The sequence below is a fragment of the Epinephelus lanceolatus genome, chromosome 1, assembly GCF_041903045.1.
Source record: "Epinephelus lanceolatus isolate andai-2023 chromosome 1, ASM4190304v1, whole genome shotgun sequence".
Lineage (NCBI taxonomy): Eukaryota > Metazoa > Chordata > Actinopteri > Perciformes > Serranidae > Epinephelus > Epinephelus lanceolatus.
In genome coordinates, this window is record NC_135734.1 from 41,493,853 (window position 1) to 41,511,796 (window position 17,944).

At 41.2% G+C, this 17,944-nt stretch overlaps 1 protein-coding gene across 2 annotated transcripts in view; it reads right to left on the bottom strand.

Annotated features, from left to right (window-relative positions):
- The window catches only part of igsf21a (immunoglobin superfamily, member 21a), a 370,289-nt gene that overhangs the window by 240,085 nt on the left and 112,260 nt on the right, over window positions 1–17,944 (bottom strand). For both annotated transcript variants that reach the window (XM_033627706.2, XM_033627704.2), the window contains exon 2: window positions 11,578–11,690. In XM_033627706.2, coding sequence (XP_033483597.2) covers window positions 11,578–11,690 — 113 coding nt within the window. The remainder of the gene's footprint in view (window positions 1–11,577; window positions 11,691–17,944) is intronic.

Sequence of the window (17,944 nt, forward strand, 5' to 3'; positions counted from 1 at the left end):
CTCCAAACTTCATTAGTCAATATCTCCATTGAGATAGCAATAACAGTTAAAGTATTGGTGATAAAATTCTGAAAAATCTCTCACATCATTCTGCTGATTTCTTGTTTATTGTCAGATATTTTGGTGACATTTGCTTAAAAACAAGATGAAATGGAAAATATGGAATATATCCTCCTGGATCCTACACACTGGACCTTTAGGTAAAGAGGCAGATAGTCAGAGAACACGTGTTCTCTTAGAGTGTAGCTCACAACACTGATGTGAGTGGAACATGTGTTTGGCATTCACCAATTGTGTATCAGCTAAATAGTTGAAGAATGGTAGATCCATTTTTTGCCAAACCAGTCTGGGGATTTGAATGAGAAATCTCAAAATGAAAAGCCCTCATCTTTAACCTTACCTCCAGTTATATTAGGAGATAAAAAACATGACAACACCACAGCTATCAAAAGTATTGCCAGTATTTTCTGGCCACAATAACCCACGCAGATTATTTTGCAATTTGTCAACATGAAGAACAAAAAACGCCTGTGGGACACGATTATTATTTTCCTCTTCAGCTGTTGACGTTGCATGTTATCTCGCAAAGCTACAGTATGTACCCGCAGTGCACACGGAGTGGGGGGAGAGCGGTGTTCAATTCGGCAGAGAGCAGGATTACGAATACAGGTGAGTTTGAATCCTAATAATGAAATGAACAGAGGTGGACACAGCTGAATGATGAGATGAGTATCAGAAAACCAGCACAGACAGCAGACAAGCCAGTGGTAAATTAGGGAAGTGTCTTCAGGAAGACACTCACGCTGGAAAGAGAGAGGATCCCAGAAGAGTTATGTCAGGGAGGATGGAGGAGTTCTGTAATGGGTAGAGCGAAGGGAGGAGGGAGAACAGCAGAGCAGAGACAGTTGATCCAGTGATTAAAATTAAGCATAGCGCACAGCTGCACTCAACAGGCAAGCTAACAGACACCTCTTGTTCCACCACAGTCGGCGTGGTATACCTGGACGGCCACTGGGAGAATTCCCGTATGTATATACTCGTTAGAATGACATAAATTAAAACGGGCAAAGCATGAGATGAGCTTGTGTGCGGGTCTTTGAGGAGCAGTCTCTGCTGACATTCTTCTCCCAAACAGGCAGCGCATTAGCACCACCCTATCAAATGATCCATCATTTCTATTTGGTACGCTATTAGAGCATAATAGACAGCTTGATGGCATTACATACCCATAGCACTTAATCCACAGCCTGTCGGTATTCACAACTCACTAAAAACATTCATGTGGCCTGTCGTGCAATACCATACACACTTGAGAGGCTTTCATTTATGTGCTCTTGAAGCGTTAGCTGCAGGGCTATGCAACATCCATTACTGAAGACTGTTCTCACGCTCTTGCATTCACTCTCTGTCTCCATCTGTCTGCTAATCTCGTGTCATCTTGTGCAAACTTAAATGAGAGCTATAATAAGCGATCCTATCCGTATGATTAGCATCGGAAAGTAAGGGTAGGTGGCATCAAAAGAGAAGGGACTGGAATTTAGTTCGCTTTTTTTTTGGCGGTTGGAGCTACGGTGAAGTATTCATTTTTTAAACATTTACTTTTTTCTTGTCAACTCCACTGCGTGGGTTTAATGATGCATCTCATCAAAACAAGGATTGTCATTTGTTCTATTTATATCGCTGATCTGCTTTGACAGTACTTTTTAAAAAGCTGTCAGGGGTGTCGAACTGATACTAATGACTAATATTAAATATTTAACATATTTGTTCATGCCTAGCCCATATAACCTTAAAAAATATGACATATTTTCTCATCTGGTGTCATAGTCTGACTCACTGGATGCAGACTGTGGCTATAAGCCTGCCACTGGCTGGTTATTTAGGCCAGCATACTGTCTCTTCTGCTATCTGCGTATTACCGTTTTCAAAATTACCTTCGCTAAAGGAACAACAGCAGCCTCCGAGCTAACAACCTTCACTCAAAATAAGGCAGGTTTTGACAAGGATTTGGATCGTGCAACAAGGCATGCCTGTTTTGATTCTTTTGGTGAACTGTTTTAAAGATGTACAACATATAAAACAACACGTAAACACACCTTAGAAAAGTCCAGACTCCATATCACAGGACTCTCCCGATGTTTATCAGTTTTCTGACATGGCCAGTCGGAGTTTATGTGCCACATCTTTATACCCTGGGAGGGTTATGCACCCGTGCCATTGACTTCACTAATCTACCAATCTACTCCACTTCACACAAGTTTCTGTGACGTCATCGTAATAATGGGCCTCATTCACCAATACCTTTAAAGTTTGTTCTTAAAATGGACTGCACTTGTATAGCGCCTTTCTAGTCTTCCGACTACTCAAAATGCTGTTACACTATATGTTACATTCACCCATTCACTCACACATTCATACACTGGCGGCCGAGGGTACCATTCATTCACACACCGATGGAGCAGCCACTGGGAGCAATTTGGGGTTCAGTATCTTGCCTATTGATACTTTGACATGTGATCTGGAGGAGTCGGGGATTGAAACGCTGATCTTCAAATAAGTGGACGACCCGCTCTACCTCTGAGCCACAGCCGGCCCTTAAATCTGTTCTTAATACTGTTGTGTCATTCACGAACAAATCATTCAAAAGACACTTGTCTTTATCTGGACACATTTTCCCCACAAATACAACATGCTAACGTTATTAGCACAAGCCTATGACATTTTACATTGTATATATTAGCCTAGAGGCTAGAGGACTTTTCCTCTACTCATATGAAGCCAGGGACAACAGCAACATTTAACAAAGCTAACGTTACAAAATTCAGCTCTATTACAAATCACAAGGTTCAAAAACAAAACAACTGTTTTATACTAAACACGTTTTCCAAACAAATATATCATGCTAGTGTTATTAGCACAAGCCTATGGCATTTTTGATTGTATAAATTAGCCTAGTGACAAGATTTCCTCTGCTCATATGAAGCCAGGATAAGTCGCACACAAGACTTAAAATGCTATTTTGTGGAGGCTCTTTTCTGTGAAATTTAAGTAAATAAATACTTTATTTCCACTGAGAATAATTGGACGACCCACTCTACCTCTGAGCCACAGCCGGCCCTTAAATTTGTTCTTAATAGTGTTGTGTCATTCACGAACGAATCGTTCAAAAGAACAAATCTGTTGAGTGAACGTACTGAACTGAATCACTTCCGGAACTGATTCGTTCATTTCTCAGTTCAGTTGAGCTCAGCAGTCAGCGTGAAGGCCGGGAGACGAACTGCTGATTCAGTCTGAACGATGAATCACTCGTGAGTCGCGAGGCAGCCAGGGTGTAGGGAGGGACTGCCTACCGCTTGATGAATCACTCGGTGAATGAATCACTTTGTGAACGAATCACTCAGTGATCAACGTAACCCAGATCCCTGAGTGATTCAAATCATTTCTTCTCAGCGATACACTTTCATAGGGACCATTTTCTCCAAGCTAACGGCTAATGTAGCCAGGAGTCAAGCCACATAAACACGATCACACACCTCCCCATTGTTTTAACAGACTTAGTTTCCAGATAAACAAACTTAAAACATGAGGCTGGCAGCAGTAATGAGACTCACCAGTGCAGGGCAGACGCAGCAGCAGCAGCTCAGCCGTTATCAGGTCAGGAAGTCAGACTATGCAGCACACAGTCAGGGCTCCTCCCGCCAAGCACTGAACGATTCGGTGAACGAATCTCATGAACAAATCTTTTTTTTTTAATGAACTGATTCTAGTGATTCAGTAACATCTAAAGAACTGCTTTGCCCATCACTAGTTCTTAAGTATATATATATGTATATATATATATACAGTACAGGCCAAAAGTTTGGACACACCTTCTCATTCAATGCGTTTTCTTTATTTTCATGACTATTTACATTGTAGATTCTCACTGAAGGCATCAAAACTATAAATGAACACATGTGGAGTTATGTACTTAACAAAAAAAGGTGAAATAACTGAAAACATGTTTTATATTCTAGTTTCTTCAAAATAGCCACCCTTTGCTCTGATTACTGCTTTGCACACTCTTGGCATTCTCTCCATGAGCTTCAAGAGGTAGTCACCTGAAATGGTTTTCCAACAGTCTTGAAGGAGTTCCCAGAGGTGTTTAGCACTTGTTGGCCCCTTTGCTTTCACTCTGCGGTCCAGCTCACCCCAAACCATCTCGACTGGGTTCAGGTCCGGTGACTGTGGAGGCCAGGTCATCTGCTGCAGCACTCCATCACTCTCCTTCTTGGTCAAATAGCCCTTACACAGCCTGGAGGTGTGTTTGGGGTCATTGTCCTGTTGAAAAATAAATGATCGTCCAACTAAAGGCAAACCAGATGGGATGGCATGCCGCTGCAGGATGCTGTGGTAGCCATGCTGGTTCAGTGTGCTTTCAATTTTGAATAAATCCCCAACAGTGTCACCAGCAAAACACCCCCACAGTGGGAACCAGGCATGTGGAATCCATCCGTTCACCTTTTCTGCGTCTCACAAAGACACAGCGGTTGGAACCAAAGATTTCAAATTTGGACTCATCAGACCAAAGCACAGATTTCCACTGGTCTAATGTCCATTCCTTGTGTTTCTTGGCCCAAACAAATCTCTTCTGCTTGTTGCCTCTCCTTAGCAGTGGTTTCCTAGCAGCTATTTGACCATGAAGGCCTGATTCGCGCAGTCTCCTCTTAACAGTTGTTCTAGAGATGGGTCTGCTGCTAGAACTCTGTGTGGCATTCATCTGGTCTCTGATCTGAGCTGCTGTTAACTTGCGATTTCTGAGGCTGGTGACTCGGATGAACTTATCCTCAGAAGCAGAGGTGACTCTTGGTCTTCCTTTCCTGGGTCGGTCCTCATGTGTGCCAGTTTCGTTGTAGCGCTTGATGGTTTTTGCGACTCCACTTGGGGACCCATTTAAAGTTTTTGCAATTTTCCGGACTGACTGACCTTCATTTCTTAAAGTAATGATGGCCACTCGTTTTTCTTTAGTTAGCTGATTGGTTCTTGCCATAATATGAATTTTAACAGTTGTCCAATAGAGCTGTCGGCTGTGTATTAACCTGACTTCTGCACAACACAACTGATGGTCCCAACCCCATTGATAAAGCAAGAAATTCCACTAATTAACCCTGATAAGGCACACCTGTGAAGTGGAAACCATTTCAGGTGACTACCTCTTGAAGCTCATGGAGAGAATGCCAAGAGTGTGCAAAGCAGTAATCAGAGCAAAGGGTGGCTATTTTGAAGAAACTAGAATATAAAACATGTTTTCAGTTATTTCACCTTTTTTTGTTAAGTACATAACTCCACATGTGTTCATTTATAGTTTTGATGCCTTCAGTGAGAATCTACAATGTAAATAGTCATGAAAATAAAGAAAACGCATTGAATGAGAAGGTGTGTCCAAACTTTTGGCCTGTACTGTATGTGTATATATATATATACAGTACAGGCCAAAAGTTTGGACACACCTTCTCATTCAATGAGAATGAGTGGAGTCGCAAAAACGCATGTCGCATGGTCAAATAGCTGCTAGGAAACCACTGCTAAGGAGAGGCAACAAGCAGAAGAGATTTGTTTGGGCCAAGAAACACAAGGAATGGACATTAGACCAGTGGAAATCTGTGCTTTGGTCTGATGAGTCCAAATTTGAGATCTTTGGTTCCAACCGCCGTGTCTTTGTGAGACGCAGAAAAGGTGAACGGATGGATTCCACATGCCTGGTTCCCACTGTGAAGCATGGAGGAGGAGGTGTGATGGTGTGGGGGTGTTTTGCTGGTGACACTGTTGGGGATTTATTCAAAATTGAAGGCACACTGAACCAGCATGGCTACCACAGCATCCTGCAGCGACATGCCATCCCATCCGGTTTGCGTTTAGTTGGACGATCATTTATTTTTCAACAGGACAATGACCCCAAACACACCTCCAGGCTGTGTAAGGGCTATTTGACCAAGAAGGAGAGTGATGGAGTGCTGCGGCAGATGACCTGGCCTCCACAGTCACCGGACCTGAACCCAATCGAGATGGTTTGGGGTGAGCTGGACCGCAGAGTGAAGGCAAAGGGGCCAACAAGTGCTAAACACCTCTGGGAACTCCTTCAAGACTGTTGGAAAAGCATTTCAGGTGACTACCTCTTGAAGCTCATGGAGAGAATGCCAAGAGTGTGCAAAGCAGTAATCAGAGCAAAGGGTGGCTATTTTGAAGAAACTAGAATATAAAACATGTTTTCAGTTATTTCACCTTTTTTTGTTAAGTACATAACTCCACATGTGTTCATTCATAGTTCTGATGCCTTCAGTGAGAATCTACAATGTAAATAGTCATGAAAATAAAGAAAACACATTGAATGAGAAGGTGTGTCCAAACTTTTGGCCTGTACTGTATATATATATACAGTGTAAATATGTAGATATATATATATATTACTTACTCTGTTGGGTCTGTTTGTTGAGTTTAGTGTTGACCTATTTTGCGGGCCCTATAACTTTACTTTTCTTACCTTCAGTCACTTGCTTTGTAAACTTTATTTTTTGGGAAAAAATCCCACTTTTTTAAACATTAAACCTGTGTTCTTTGTGCTTTGACTGCTTGGTCCATGACAAGGACAGTGCTCACCTCTCCATATGCAAATGTCCCCAACAAAACACATCCCACCCACCACAATTTTAAAACAATATTGTTGCTGTATCCTGGTCTTAGTGCCGCCCAAGATGATTGTGACTGGTTTAAAGAAACACGAAGAACATGGACCGTTTTTCCACCTTTAGCAGAATAATGTGTGTTTCCAGACCTTTTCCTAACATTGACATAATGCTGTGCAGACAGGTCTGGCTACACGAGACTACTGGTATAATAATAATGCTTTACTGTCATTTCTGCATTTGGATTTGGCACCTTCATCAAATGTGCAAGCTCATTTCATGGTATAGGGAAGGATTACTACTTAAATTTGGATTTAAACTAATTTTATCATTACAATTATTATTATTATTATTGTTATCATTATAATTAATATTTCACAAACAGCAGTGGAGTCTGTGAGATCCCAAATAACGAAGGACTACAGCCAAAGTCAACAAAACAAAAGGTTATTTTCATCAAGAAGTGATTAAAAATTTAATGAAAAACTGTGCAACTGGTGACTTCTCAATATTAGGTATTAGGTAAAGTCAATGATGACCAAAAGTATACAACATTTATTTCAAATATGTGGAAAAGTCAGGTGAAAATCTTAAAGAAAAGGGAGGAGGTGTCTTCCAAAGAAATAAATGTCATGCACACACCATTTACACTACCCCTAGAAAAATAAGTTATTCATGATTTGAGGATACAAAATGCTTTGATACAATAGAAACCACGGTGTAGCTCATATAAAAATCCTTTACTTTTATCTGTCTAGAACTTGAGTTAGTTTGTCTTTAAAGGTTCTCTAAAATAATCTGTTTTTATCTTAAGCACATCCTCAGACGTGCAAATCTGGATGTGTTACGCATTGAAAAATCCTCAAACAGAATACGTCAGGATCTCACATCGCAAATGAGCACTCGCTGAAATATTCAGTTCAACGCAGCCCTCTGTGCGATTGGCTAACCTTCGATTAGATACGAGGATTCCCCAGGTGAGTATCAACCCCAGTTCCATTTGAACAGGAGGTAAAATGAGAAGTCAACATTATTTAGTCAAATAAAAGGCAGAGATTAAAGAAACTTTGGCAGCCAAGTGTGGGTAATTGATTTATAATTTATCAACGCTTGTGCTGAGCAGTGGCCACAGGAGAGATGGGGCCAGTTTCTGTTACAACCTCCTCGCTTTCCTCGTGAGAACACTTAATATGGGCAGCTCTACTCTCACAGCGGTTATTTAAACTACAGCTATCAATAGACACCACAGAAATCTGACAGAATATAAGCAAAACAACCCTCTCCAATCCCTGCCTGATTAAATGAATTGTCACAGCAATGAAAGTGATCTATGATACTAAGGTGAATGTGTAAAGTGCCATAAATCTTTTTTTGTCCCACCTTGAAAAGGTCGACATTTGCTAAGATGAGTCCTGAGACACTGTTTTATTTCACAATAATAAAAGTGGGAAAGCAGAAGCTACTCTAAAGACAGACTTCCTGTCTAAGCAATAAACCGCTGCTCGCTCATTAGTGAACACTGTCCCCGCACAGGGTGGAGGGTGAAACCAAGGTGAGTGTCCATTCACAATTATCGAACACTGTTGATATAATTAACACGTAACATGCAGAAATCACCAGGAAAGGTTGCAAACCGACAAATGCCATTGGAAAGTTAATCTGGGCCAGTTGATTGGCCAGAGACCCAACATGATGAGGAGCTCAAACATCCAATTGAGTTTGAGAATTTGATGACAGAGGATTTGTTTTGTGGTAAACTGGTGCAATTGGTTTATAATGCTGCAAATAAATATTTCCTCTCAGGTGGTAACAGAGTAAAACACAGCATATATTTGTGAATTGCAGTACTGATTTGTTTTTTGGAAAGATCTTTTTAAATTCCTTCTATCACCACTGCAGCCCAGTCACCAGAAGAAAATGTTGGCGTCATATCTCTGCAAACCATGGATGTTACATTCGTATCGTACAAACGTATCATGTCAACACTTCTACAGTGATGAGGTGTCATCGGGAGATTGGTGGATGGTGTCAAACTGCAAGATGGCTGCCAAACTGCAGAAGAGTGTTTGAGACCATTAACACCAATAAACAGGCTGTCATGTAGCCAGATATCGGGGGCATATCTAACCGTGAATATGGCACCAACACTGTTTCTTTTTTAGCGAGACACTGGCAGCATTTTCTGCTTTGATTGTACCACATAAACCAGGTGTTCTTAAACACAACAATCTTTTCCTTACGATAAACAAGTCATTTTTGTGACTACACAAACCATATGTTAACCACAGCGTGGTGGAAACATGTTGGTCTGTAGGCTATTATTTCTACTCTTTAGTTTACTTCATTTGGCAATTATTGCTTGTAACGCTGTCCCGACCCAACTGTGTTGCTGTGGAAACATGGTGCATAACCTCTGGTCTCTCCCCAGCTCATCATGGTGAGCAAGTTGCTCACTTTTGAGCCTAACCCCGCTTTTAGCACTATTAGCTACTGTTAGCTGTGTTATCACTAGGGCTGCAACTAATGATTATTTTCATTGTCGACTAATCTGTCGATTATTTCTTCGATTAGTCGACTAATCATTTTAGCGAAAAATTTGTTAAAATGTTGAAAAATGACGGTCTGTCTCTCCCAAACTCCAAAATTATGTCATCTAATGTCTTGTTTCATACTCACGCCAAAGGGTTTTAGTTCACTGTCATGGGAGAGTGTGTAAAGCTGCCAATATTTGAACGTAAGAAGCTGCAATAAGACTATTTTGGGGTACTTTTATAGTACTTTTCTATGAAAAATGACTCAAACCAATTAGTCGACTACTAAACTAGTCACTGATTATTTTAATAGTCGATTAGTCATCGATTAGTCGACTAATCATTTTAGCGAAAAATGTTGAAAAATGTCGGTCGGTCTCTCCCAAACTCCAAAATTATGTCATCTAATGTCTTGTTTTGTACTCACGCCAAGGGGTTTTAGTTCACCGTCATGGGAGAGTGTGTAAAGCTGCCAATATTTGAACGTAAGAAGCTGCAATAAGAGTATTTTGGGTACTTTTATAGTACTTTTCTAAGAAAAATGACTCAAACCAATTAGTCAACAACTAAAATAGTCACCGATTATTTTAATAGTCGATTAGTCATCGATTAGTCGACTAATCGTTGCAGCCCTCGTTATCACCATTAGCAGTGTCAGCACAGCTAGTGGTGCTAACATAGTTAACAATGCTAAAGGGGTTTTACAGCTCAAAGCAAAGCTGCTTACTCACCAGGGCTAAATGGGAGGAGACCAGAGGTTGGCCACCATTTATTGCAGCAATGGTAATCGCTGAATGAGTGGTACCGCTAGCTAATTCCCACCCTACCCAGGTGATACGCAGTGCAGAGCAGCCAAGGCTAACGTTTGCCGACCAGTGGGGACTGGAGGGTGGGTAGTGGGCAGTATGTTTCCACATGTTAACATGGCTAGCTGGCTGTCTGTCAGCACAGTCAAGAGAAACTAAAATAAAAGGCAGAAATATACAACACAAAACATTAAAATTTCACCACCTCTAAATGGATAGCACTTTAAAACATGGTGCTAAAGCTCACTGAGTCCATGTATCGCCAGGCTAAAAGGTACTTCTCGTCATTTATTTTCCTTAAAAATTACCAGTGAGTCACCAGTTAATGGGCATCAGGCTATCAAAAGCAAAAAAAAAAAACAAAAAAAAAAAACATCAAAAAACTGACATCCCTAATCATGGTTTGCAGAAATGTAGTCTACCATGACATTTAGTCTGGTGTTGGGCATCTTGGGTCAGTTACTAATTTTGTGATATGTGATTTGGTATTACACTTCTCAACCTTGGGAGATGTTATCCACGATTAATGTTCCAGTATAGGTCAAGCTTTAGAAATGCTGCATCCTACATGTCCCATAATGCAACTCAACAGAGCCTTGTGCCTGATAGCATCATCACGGTTATTTTTCAGACTTTGTAAAGCTTCCTCCAGATCTAAAAATAAGAGAGCTCATCTAAATCACATCTATTGTTCAGGAAATCAGAACTGCACATTGTATATTCTTATCAGCCAATCATCTGTCTGTGCTGTTCACTTGATTATTTAGGAAACACATCAGTCTATTGATTATAAGCATCATGAAGGACCCAAGACAGAGCAATGCATTTTATGGAATACCTTGATAAAATCACAGGCTCAACAGTTTGTCTGTGCCAACGTTAAACAAATTCAGTCCCCACTCAGCAACTCCACAAACAAACTGGTGAAGACTCAGCTGCCTTTACAAAACAAATGTGTACAGCACTCAAGAATTATTGGAGAGTTTTTGGCAAAAACGAATGGTCATGCAGGGATATGACCGTGGCAGCTGCCACTGCTTTTTCAAGTGCTTATCACTTTGACTCGACTGGAGGGTAAAAAAATGTATCCTCCGTGAACTGTGATGTTTGCAGATTTGTTTTACCGATCTTTACTTTGATACAAAGTTTTAAACATGCCCGTTTTATGCACCAAATAAACTACCCTGGACATACTTGTACAAAGATGTTTTTTTTTCTCTCCTCCAACGGCAATCTAATTATTGGCAGCACTTAGGCAGTGTAGTACACCAACTGGGATTTTAATAACTGTTGAGTTGCCAGCTGTGAACTATTAAGAAATGATGGTGATGACCAGCAGATTGAGAATCAAATTCCCAAGCAACAGCCAATGATGCCTCCCATACAGCTGGCCCAAATAATAGCTTGTTTCCTAACAATTGCAGTTTGACAGTGCATGGTTGTTCTCCTAACACAGCCATAAACCGCTGATATGACTATCGGCATTGACCTCCTCTGAATGGCTAAAATGATAGAAATGGATGCTCCGGAGAGAATCTAGTGCTTAATGGCACTGAAAGTGTAGACAGGTTTACTCACCCTGTACCAAACAATCTCTCGAAGCCTTCCGTCAGTTTTGAAGTTACACTTGAGAGTAACAGTCTCTCCCACGACAACAGGAGGCAGGGGCTCTATGGTAACTGTCAAATATCCTGCAGGAAAAAAAGTGGAAAGGAGTTTTATTGCAGTCATAAACCATAAAAAACACTTTGACTGAACAAGATTTCTTTCTTGCTGAGGTAAATGTTGGACAACAGCAATAAAGCAGTCGTGAATTTACAGTATATGAATCATTTTAAAAAGCATAAGATGGACTGAGTCCGCACTCTTGTTTTGGAAAAACGCCATGATTCATCTTTATGCAATTACACAACAAGCACTCTCCCACATGGGGATTAAGTATCTTGGTAATTATCTTCTTGGAATTTCTTTATCTGGTTTGTAGACTGAAACAAACAAACTTCTCTAATCTCCACCTCAGTCTACTGTGAGCTGTGTGACATGTAACTCTCGTCGCTGTGATGTCTTAACTAACGGCAGTATTATCTACAACTGTATTCTGCTTTGTCAAATTCCATCCTTGAAACGGAAAAATATGAGATCTGCGTGATAGTGCGTAAGAAATGATTGCTTCTCACATTCATTAATTTCTATTGAATTATTCCTGCATGTTTTGCTGTTGGTCTATTTAAACTTTTCACAAGTTATTAGTTAAGTTTTTTGGCCTTGAATGAACATGTTCAGTCAATATACAACAAAGAGAAGCAAAGGCATTTGATCGGCATCACAAATTGTTCTGAAGACTTTGTCATTCATTGTCAGTAAATACAAAGAACGTAGCATGAACAGCATGAGATATGACAGGAATACTAATGATGAAAGAGTATTTTAAAGGGTTAAGCTGCCATTGATTTTGACAAGGCCAGCTCAGTCTGTTATATATACCTGGATACAATGACATATTTTTCTTTACTTACACATAAGAGAATCAGCTGTTTACACAGCACCATGCAGCACAACACCTGGAGCTTCCCTATTGTCACATAATTGAAATTACTTAGATTTTTTTCATTAAAAACTAACTGGGGCTTTTGTGATAACGTGCATAAATAGACAATAGCAGCACACATTTATAGCAAATGACACACAAACGCTTGCAAGTAACAATAGCAGAAACAAAGTGAAGGGAAAGAAAGGGCAGTCGAAGGCAGTAATTATCATATACATCCGCTCAATATTCACATATGCATTACATTTTCTTGGTCAAAATCTAGTATATGGTTTGACAATGTATGAAATGCTACGTGGCTTTTAATTTGAAACCAGTGGTGTGTCTCAAATCACATATTCCTGTTAGTATACTCCCATGTAGTATACTGTGTGCACTATGTACTCACTGGGGTAGTGCGCAAATTTCAACAGGGTTGTCTCAAACCAAACACGGCTGTTGTGCACTCACCAGAAATGATGACCGCAAATTAGCTAGTTAGCAAACTAGCATTACCATTATCGTTTGCGGTACCACATCATTAAAGAATGCAAAATTAACCCAACAAACATACTGCTGGCTTATACCTGACAACAGTATAGTGGTACGTAGTGCAAAAAACACATGTATTTGTACAATGCAGCGACGTTCACGGTCGCACAGTCCTCGGCCATTATTTCCAGTTTGAAAAGTGGTCCCTCCACTTCCGCTACGTAGCCAAGATGGCGACCACTGAGGGGGAGAAGTGTCCATAGTTCCACACTCAACTTCTTGATTGTTTTGAGTGCACCATCCGGGTACTCATAGTTCACTGCATTTTTCCATACTTCTCAGTGTGAACGCACTTATGCACTCAAAATATTAAGTGTAAGTACCGAAGTACGAGATTTGAGACACAGTACAGGACTTTTGATTTGAAACAGGAAGTGGCGTCACTAAGTTACGAAAGTTCATTGCAGGCCCCATTGTTGAAGTCCAGCCAAAAATTTATTGCAAATACATGTTAAAAAAAAAGAGTACTGAGAGGACCTGCTCTGTCTGCAGCTTTGCCTACTGACCATTTAAAACAAACCCACCTGCCTTTAGCTCTGGACAGGGATGTAGCCTACGTCCCCCCGTGAGTAGTGGAGGCTGCGCAGCCATCGGCTACCATCAGAGCCAAGTTCTGCCAATAATGATAGTTTGTAAAATGTTCAATAGGCGCCGATTTACAGAAGGTGAATCTTACTATCTTGTTGGCAAAGTGGTTCACTGCTTCATGAAGCTTCAATTTCACCATTACTATGGGCTGGGCATAACCTGGAAATCCAGATGCCCTGCCCCCAGCAAATTTGCACTGCATGGGGATCTGGCCCCGACGAGCAGAGCCTAGTGAATTGCCAATTGGACCAATCAGATCAGTCTATCAGACAGAGGCAGGCTCTGGGCGGGCATAAAATGATGAGGACAGCACTGCGCCGTAGGAGTCAAAAAGTAAACAGCCAAGATGGCAGCTGCCGAAGGACCACATCCATTCAGCTTAGCTTTGGAAGAAACACTAAGCCAACTACACTTATCTTTTTCCTTGAGAGAGGAACAGAAGACTGCCCTAAAAGCCCTTGCTTCCAGGAAGGATGTTTTTGCCAACGGGATACGGCAAAAGCATAATATATCAGTTCGCCCCACTGGTCGGCAAACCAATGGGGCTTACTGCAATGAATACATCACCTTGTTTTTTGCTCTGATTGGCTATCATGCTATCCAATTGCGTGCGACGGCATTTAGTATGCCTCAGTTAGTGCCGCCCCTTGGGTAGGAAGGGTGTATCGGTGAGGGCCAGACCCAAAATCTTTCTAGATTTGAGTCTGGATTTCCAGGCTAGGCTGGGCAGGCATTCTGCGGTCCAGCCAAATGTAACATTTAAAAAAAAAAGCTATGCTATTACAGGCAGCTACGCACCGCTGTCCAAAATAATCACTAGCAACTGTTATCGGAAATTTAAATAAAACTAACTGACTGCCATTTTCATTACCACAGGTTCTATATCTCTGTGTACAGCAGTTCTACATGTGGTTTGTCCAAGTGTTTTTGCTGAACCTCAGCAGAAGTTGGTTCTCGACCACTGTGGAAAGGTACAATCAGTGTGAACCTCTGCAATGTCTCTTTGTTGTATGTGTAATTTCTGTAAACAGTAGTAGCTTTCAGGTATTGCATATTTGTATTGTATACTGGATAGCTATACCTGTTTGAAATTTTGAATTCCTTTCTGAGGCAGACCCCAAAGCCCCCCGCCAGATTAAGCCCCACTAATGCTGATTTTATACCTACGGCCCTGGAACCGTCAAATGCAAGAGGAAAGGACTCAGCTCTGAAGTTAGACACAGATTTAAAGTTCAGAAAGAACAGCTCGAGTCTTAGATGTAGTCTTGACCTCGCTACATAGTTCCTGATCATTAGTTCTTTGCACAACCATCGACACGTTGTTTCACACGGACCTGCAGGTGAAGCTCCTATTTCACAATCACGCACACGGTGATCACAGCGCAGAGTATCAACATATTCATGAGAGCTCTCAAATAAAAAAAATGGGTGGCTACAAAAGGAATTACCTGGTGATAATGAGAAGACACTGGGAGAAAATAAATGTATCCACAAACTGAAAAGGGGCCAATTAAATGATGACTGTATGGAGGATACATTCAACCGAAGATTATGCACAGCCTACCATCTGGGGGAGCTCAGTGCAGCATCCAAAAAATGCATCTATTATATCTATCTAAAATATATGTGGTTTACGTATAAGTGAAAAGGGCATCTCTTTATATGCTACCAGTCGGGCAAGCAGAGTGAGCCAGCGATGGTGCGTGGGCTGACTTCCACTGACAGACAGCAGCCCTCTGCCCGACATAATAGCTGTTTCAACACATTCGGTATTTAATGAGGGAATTGGATCTTGTAAAACAGATGGATATCACAGTAAAAATATAAAACTGGGTAAAATGGGACCTCGTGACCAATAATTGTGTTGATAAAAGAACATAAAGCACTATGAGGACACCAGTGTTTAATAGAACCCTACAGGTGATCTCTGCAAAGAAAGAGAGATAAAGAGAGGTGTAGCCCCAGTTTGCAGTACTGTGATAATTCCAGGCTAATGTTAATTATCTAAACACCCTTATTCTGTTTTTTTAAATGTGTTTGTTAATAGAATAAATTGTACATCAGGCAACCAGAATAAACAATGCAGCAGAGGGCTGATAGAAAATGGAAAGGTGAGATTTAAGACTCAAACAGTTGAGCGTTAGAATGTCTAAGAAAAACAATAATTCTCAGAAAATGCACTCACAGCATGCACCCTCACTGTGATGTAATAAGCGTCTCGAGCTCTGGAACCCTTTGCACTCGATTGGAAATTCCTAAATCCAAAGCACTGACACCCAAAGTGCCTCTTCAGCTCCACTGCTGAGTTTGTTTATGTTTATTTCACCAAAAGTTTTCTTTGAAATCTAATTTCACAAACATCATTTTCTTATTGATGGCGTGCAGTGTAGGCACACACACTTGGATGACTGTGACCAGATGAGCAGACCCAGGCTAAAACTAGACAGATATAATGTGGTGTGACAGGCACCAGTGACCGTCGTGACCATTTAACGTACAGGGTCTTATTTGTCTTTATGTGCTTCACCGAATCTGATGTCTTTGTCCAGAAAGTGAGGAAATGTGGTGAATGAATATATGGCATCTTAAATTATTTTCATCCCTGAAAGGACGACATATTTGTGAATCCTTTTCATGGACATGAGCATGAAGGTACGGATGGATAGAGCATGCTCATAGTCTGGTCCTAAGACTATTGTTTCAAAGTGTATGAAATGGTTTTATATCTGGCAAAATAAATAAATTAATTAAAAAACATTTATGGTGCCAATAATACAAAGCCAGACTGCTTTCATTGACTGAACAAGGGCAGCATCTACACTCCTGACACAGTGGCTGGTGGCACATGTACATTTAAATTTGGTTTGTGAGCCGCCGATAAATACAAAGAAGAAGAACAACTGCAGCACGCTGTCTAGAGGGCAAAACATGTCACGGTGTGGACGTCTTTCCCAGTTCCAGAGGAAAACAACATGTGCCGAGGGTCTGATCTCCAACCGCCTCCAGAGTGTTAGCACGAGCTAATTAGCAGCAGCGGCTAACACCCGTCACCGAGCTTTTAAAAGGCTTGATCCTTAATAATAACCGCTAGACAGTTAGAGATTATTTGTATCGTTACCTCTCTGGCTGCGTGTGTGTGTTTGACACAGCTGCTCGTTTGTCTGAGTTGAGTGTTAATGTGTGATGTGAATCAATAGCGCATTGCTGTTCTACTTGGTAGCTGTGGGCTGGTCTATCGTGGGACGGTGAGACTGCATGACGATATATAAACATGTCATACTGATGTAACGCAGACCTGCAGATGTTCACATGAGTCAGCTGTCAGTGTTTGTCTCTGTCAGTAGAGACTCCACTCTGCAGTGTAGTTTATACACTTTACTGATACATCAGAGAATCACACAGTAACACTGGCAGGGCTCAATAATAAGGACTGCCTGGGGCAAGTAAAACTCACGGTCGGGCATGTAAACTAACAACTCACTTGCCCGATCGGGCATGTAAACTAAAAATAGTAAAAGTTAATAACTAATTGATAAAATAAATGTATTTTAAAACGTGCTCTTCTGCTCTGATGCAGCGGTCTCTCTGCCTGAAGTCACAGGCACAGCTGTGTAACAATGTCCTGCCCACAGCCCCCATTGATATTATTTTGTGCGACAGACGCTTCACATAATAACATAACAATATACTATTTATGGTATTATGCCATCGTGTCATTTCTGTCTCTACATGGTCACGCGTTAACAATTCTCCTCTGCTCTATCGCGCACGGCGGAGTTCCGCCACACACATAGGTGAGCACGCTAGAGCGGCTCGGGACGCATTTTCCTGACCAAACCTGACCCCGAGCCCGGTGCAGTTTGTCAGCTGACAAAGTTATTGTTATGGACAGTGTGTAGCCTAAATAACTATCAACAGACTGCTGTTATGCACAGACGAGCAGCGTAGCACGGCACTCGTGCTGAGCTTGTGTTGCGTTCAGGCGTTGTCACGTAAATAACAACTTCCAACACTTAAATAGGTCATAGCACAAAACAGCAGCATGTCAAGTGACTTTTTACTGTTATTATATTCAATAAATTGTATGTTCCTAAATCTTGAGACACCTCATATGTAAGCTAGACAGACATTTCACCTGCTCATTACTGTGCACACATGTACTGTATGTACTTAGTCCTAAAGAGCCCTTCTGGTGCCAGCAGATACATAGAAACATCCCAGCAGGCTGTGCTTTGCAAGCATACAAAAAAGTAGCGTTGAAGTAGAGAAGAGCAGGGC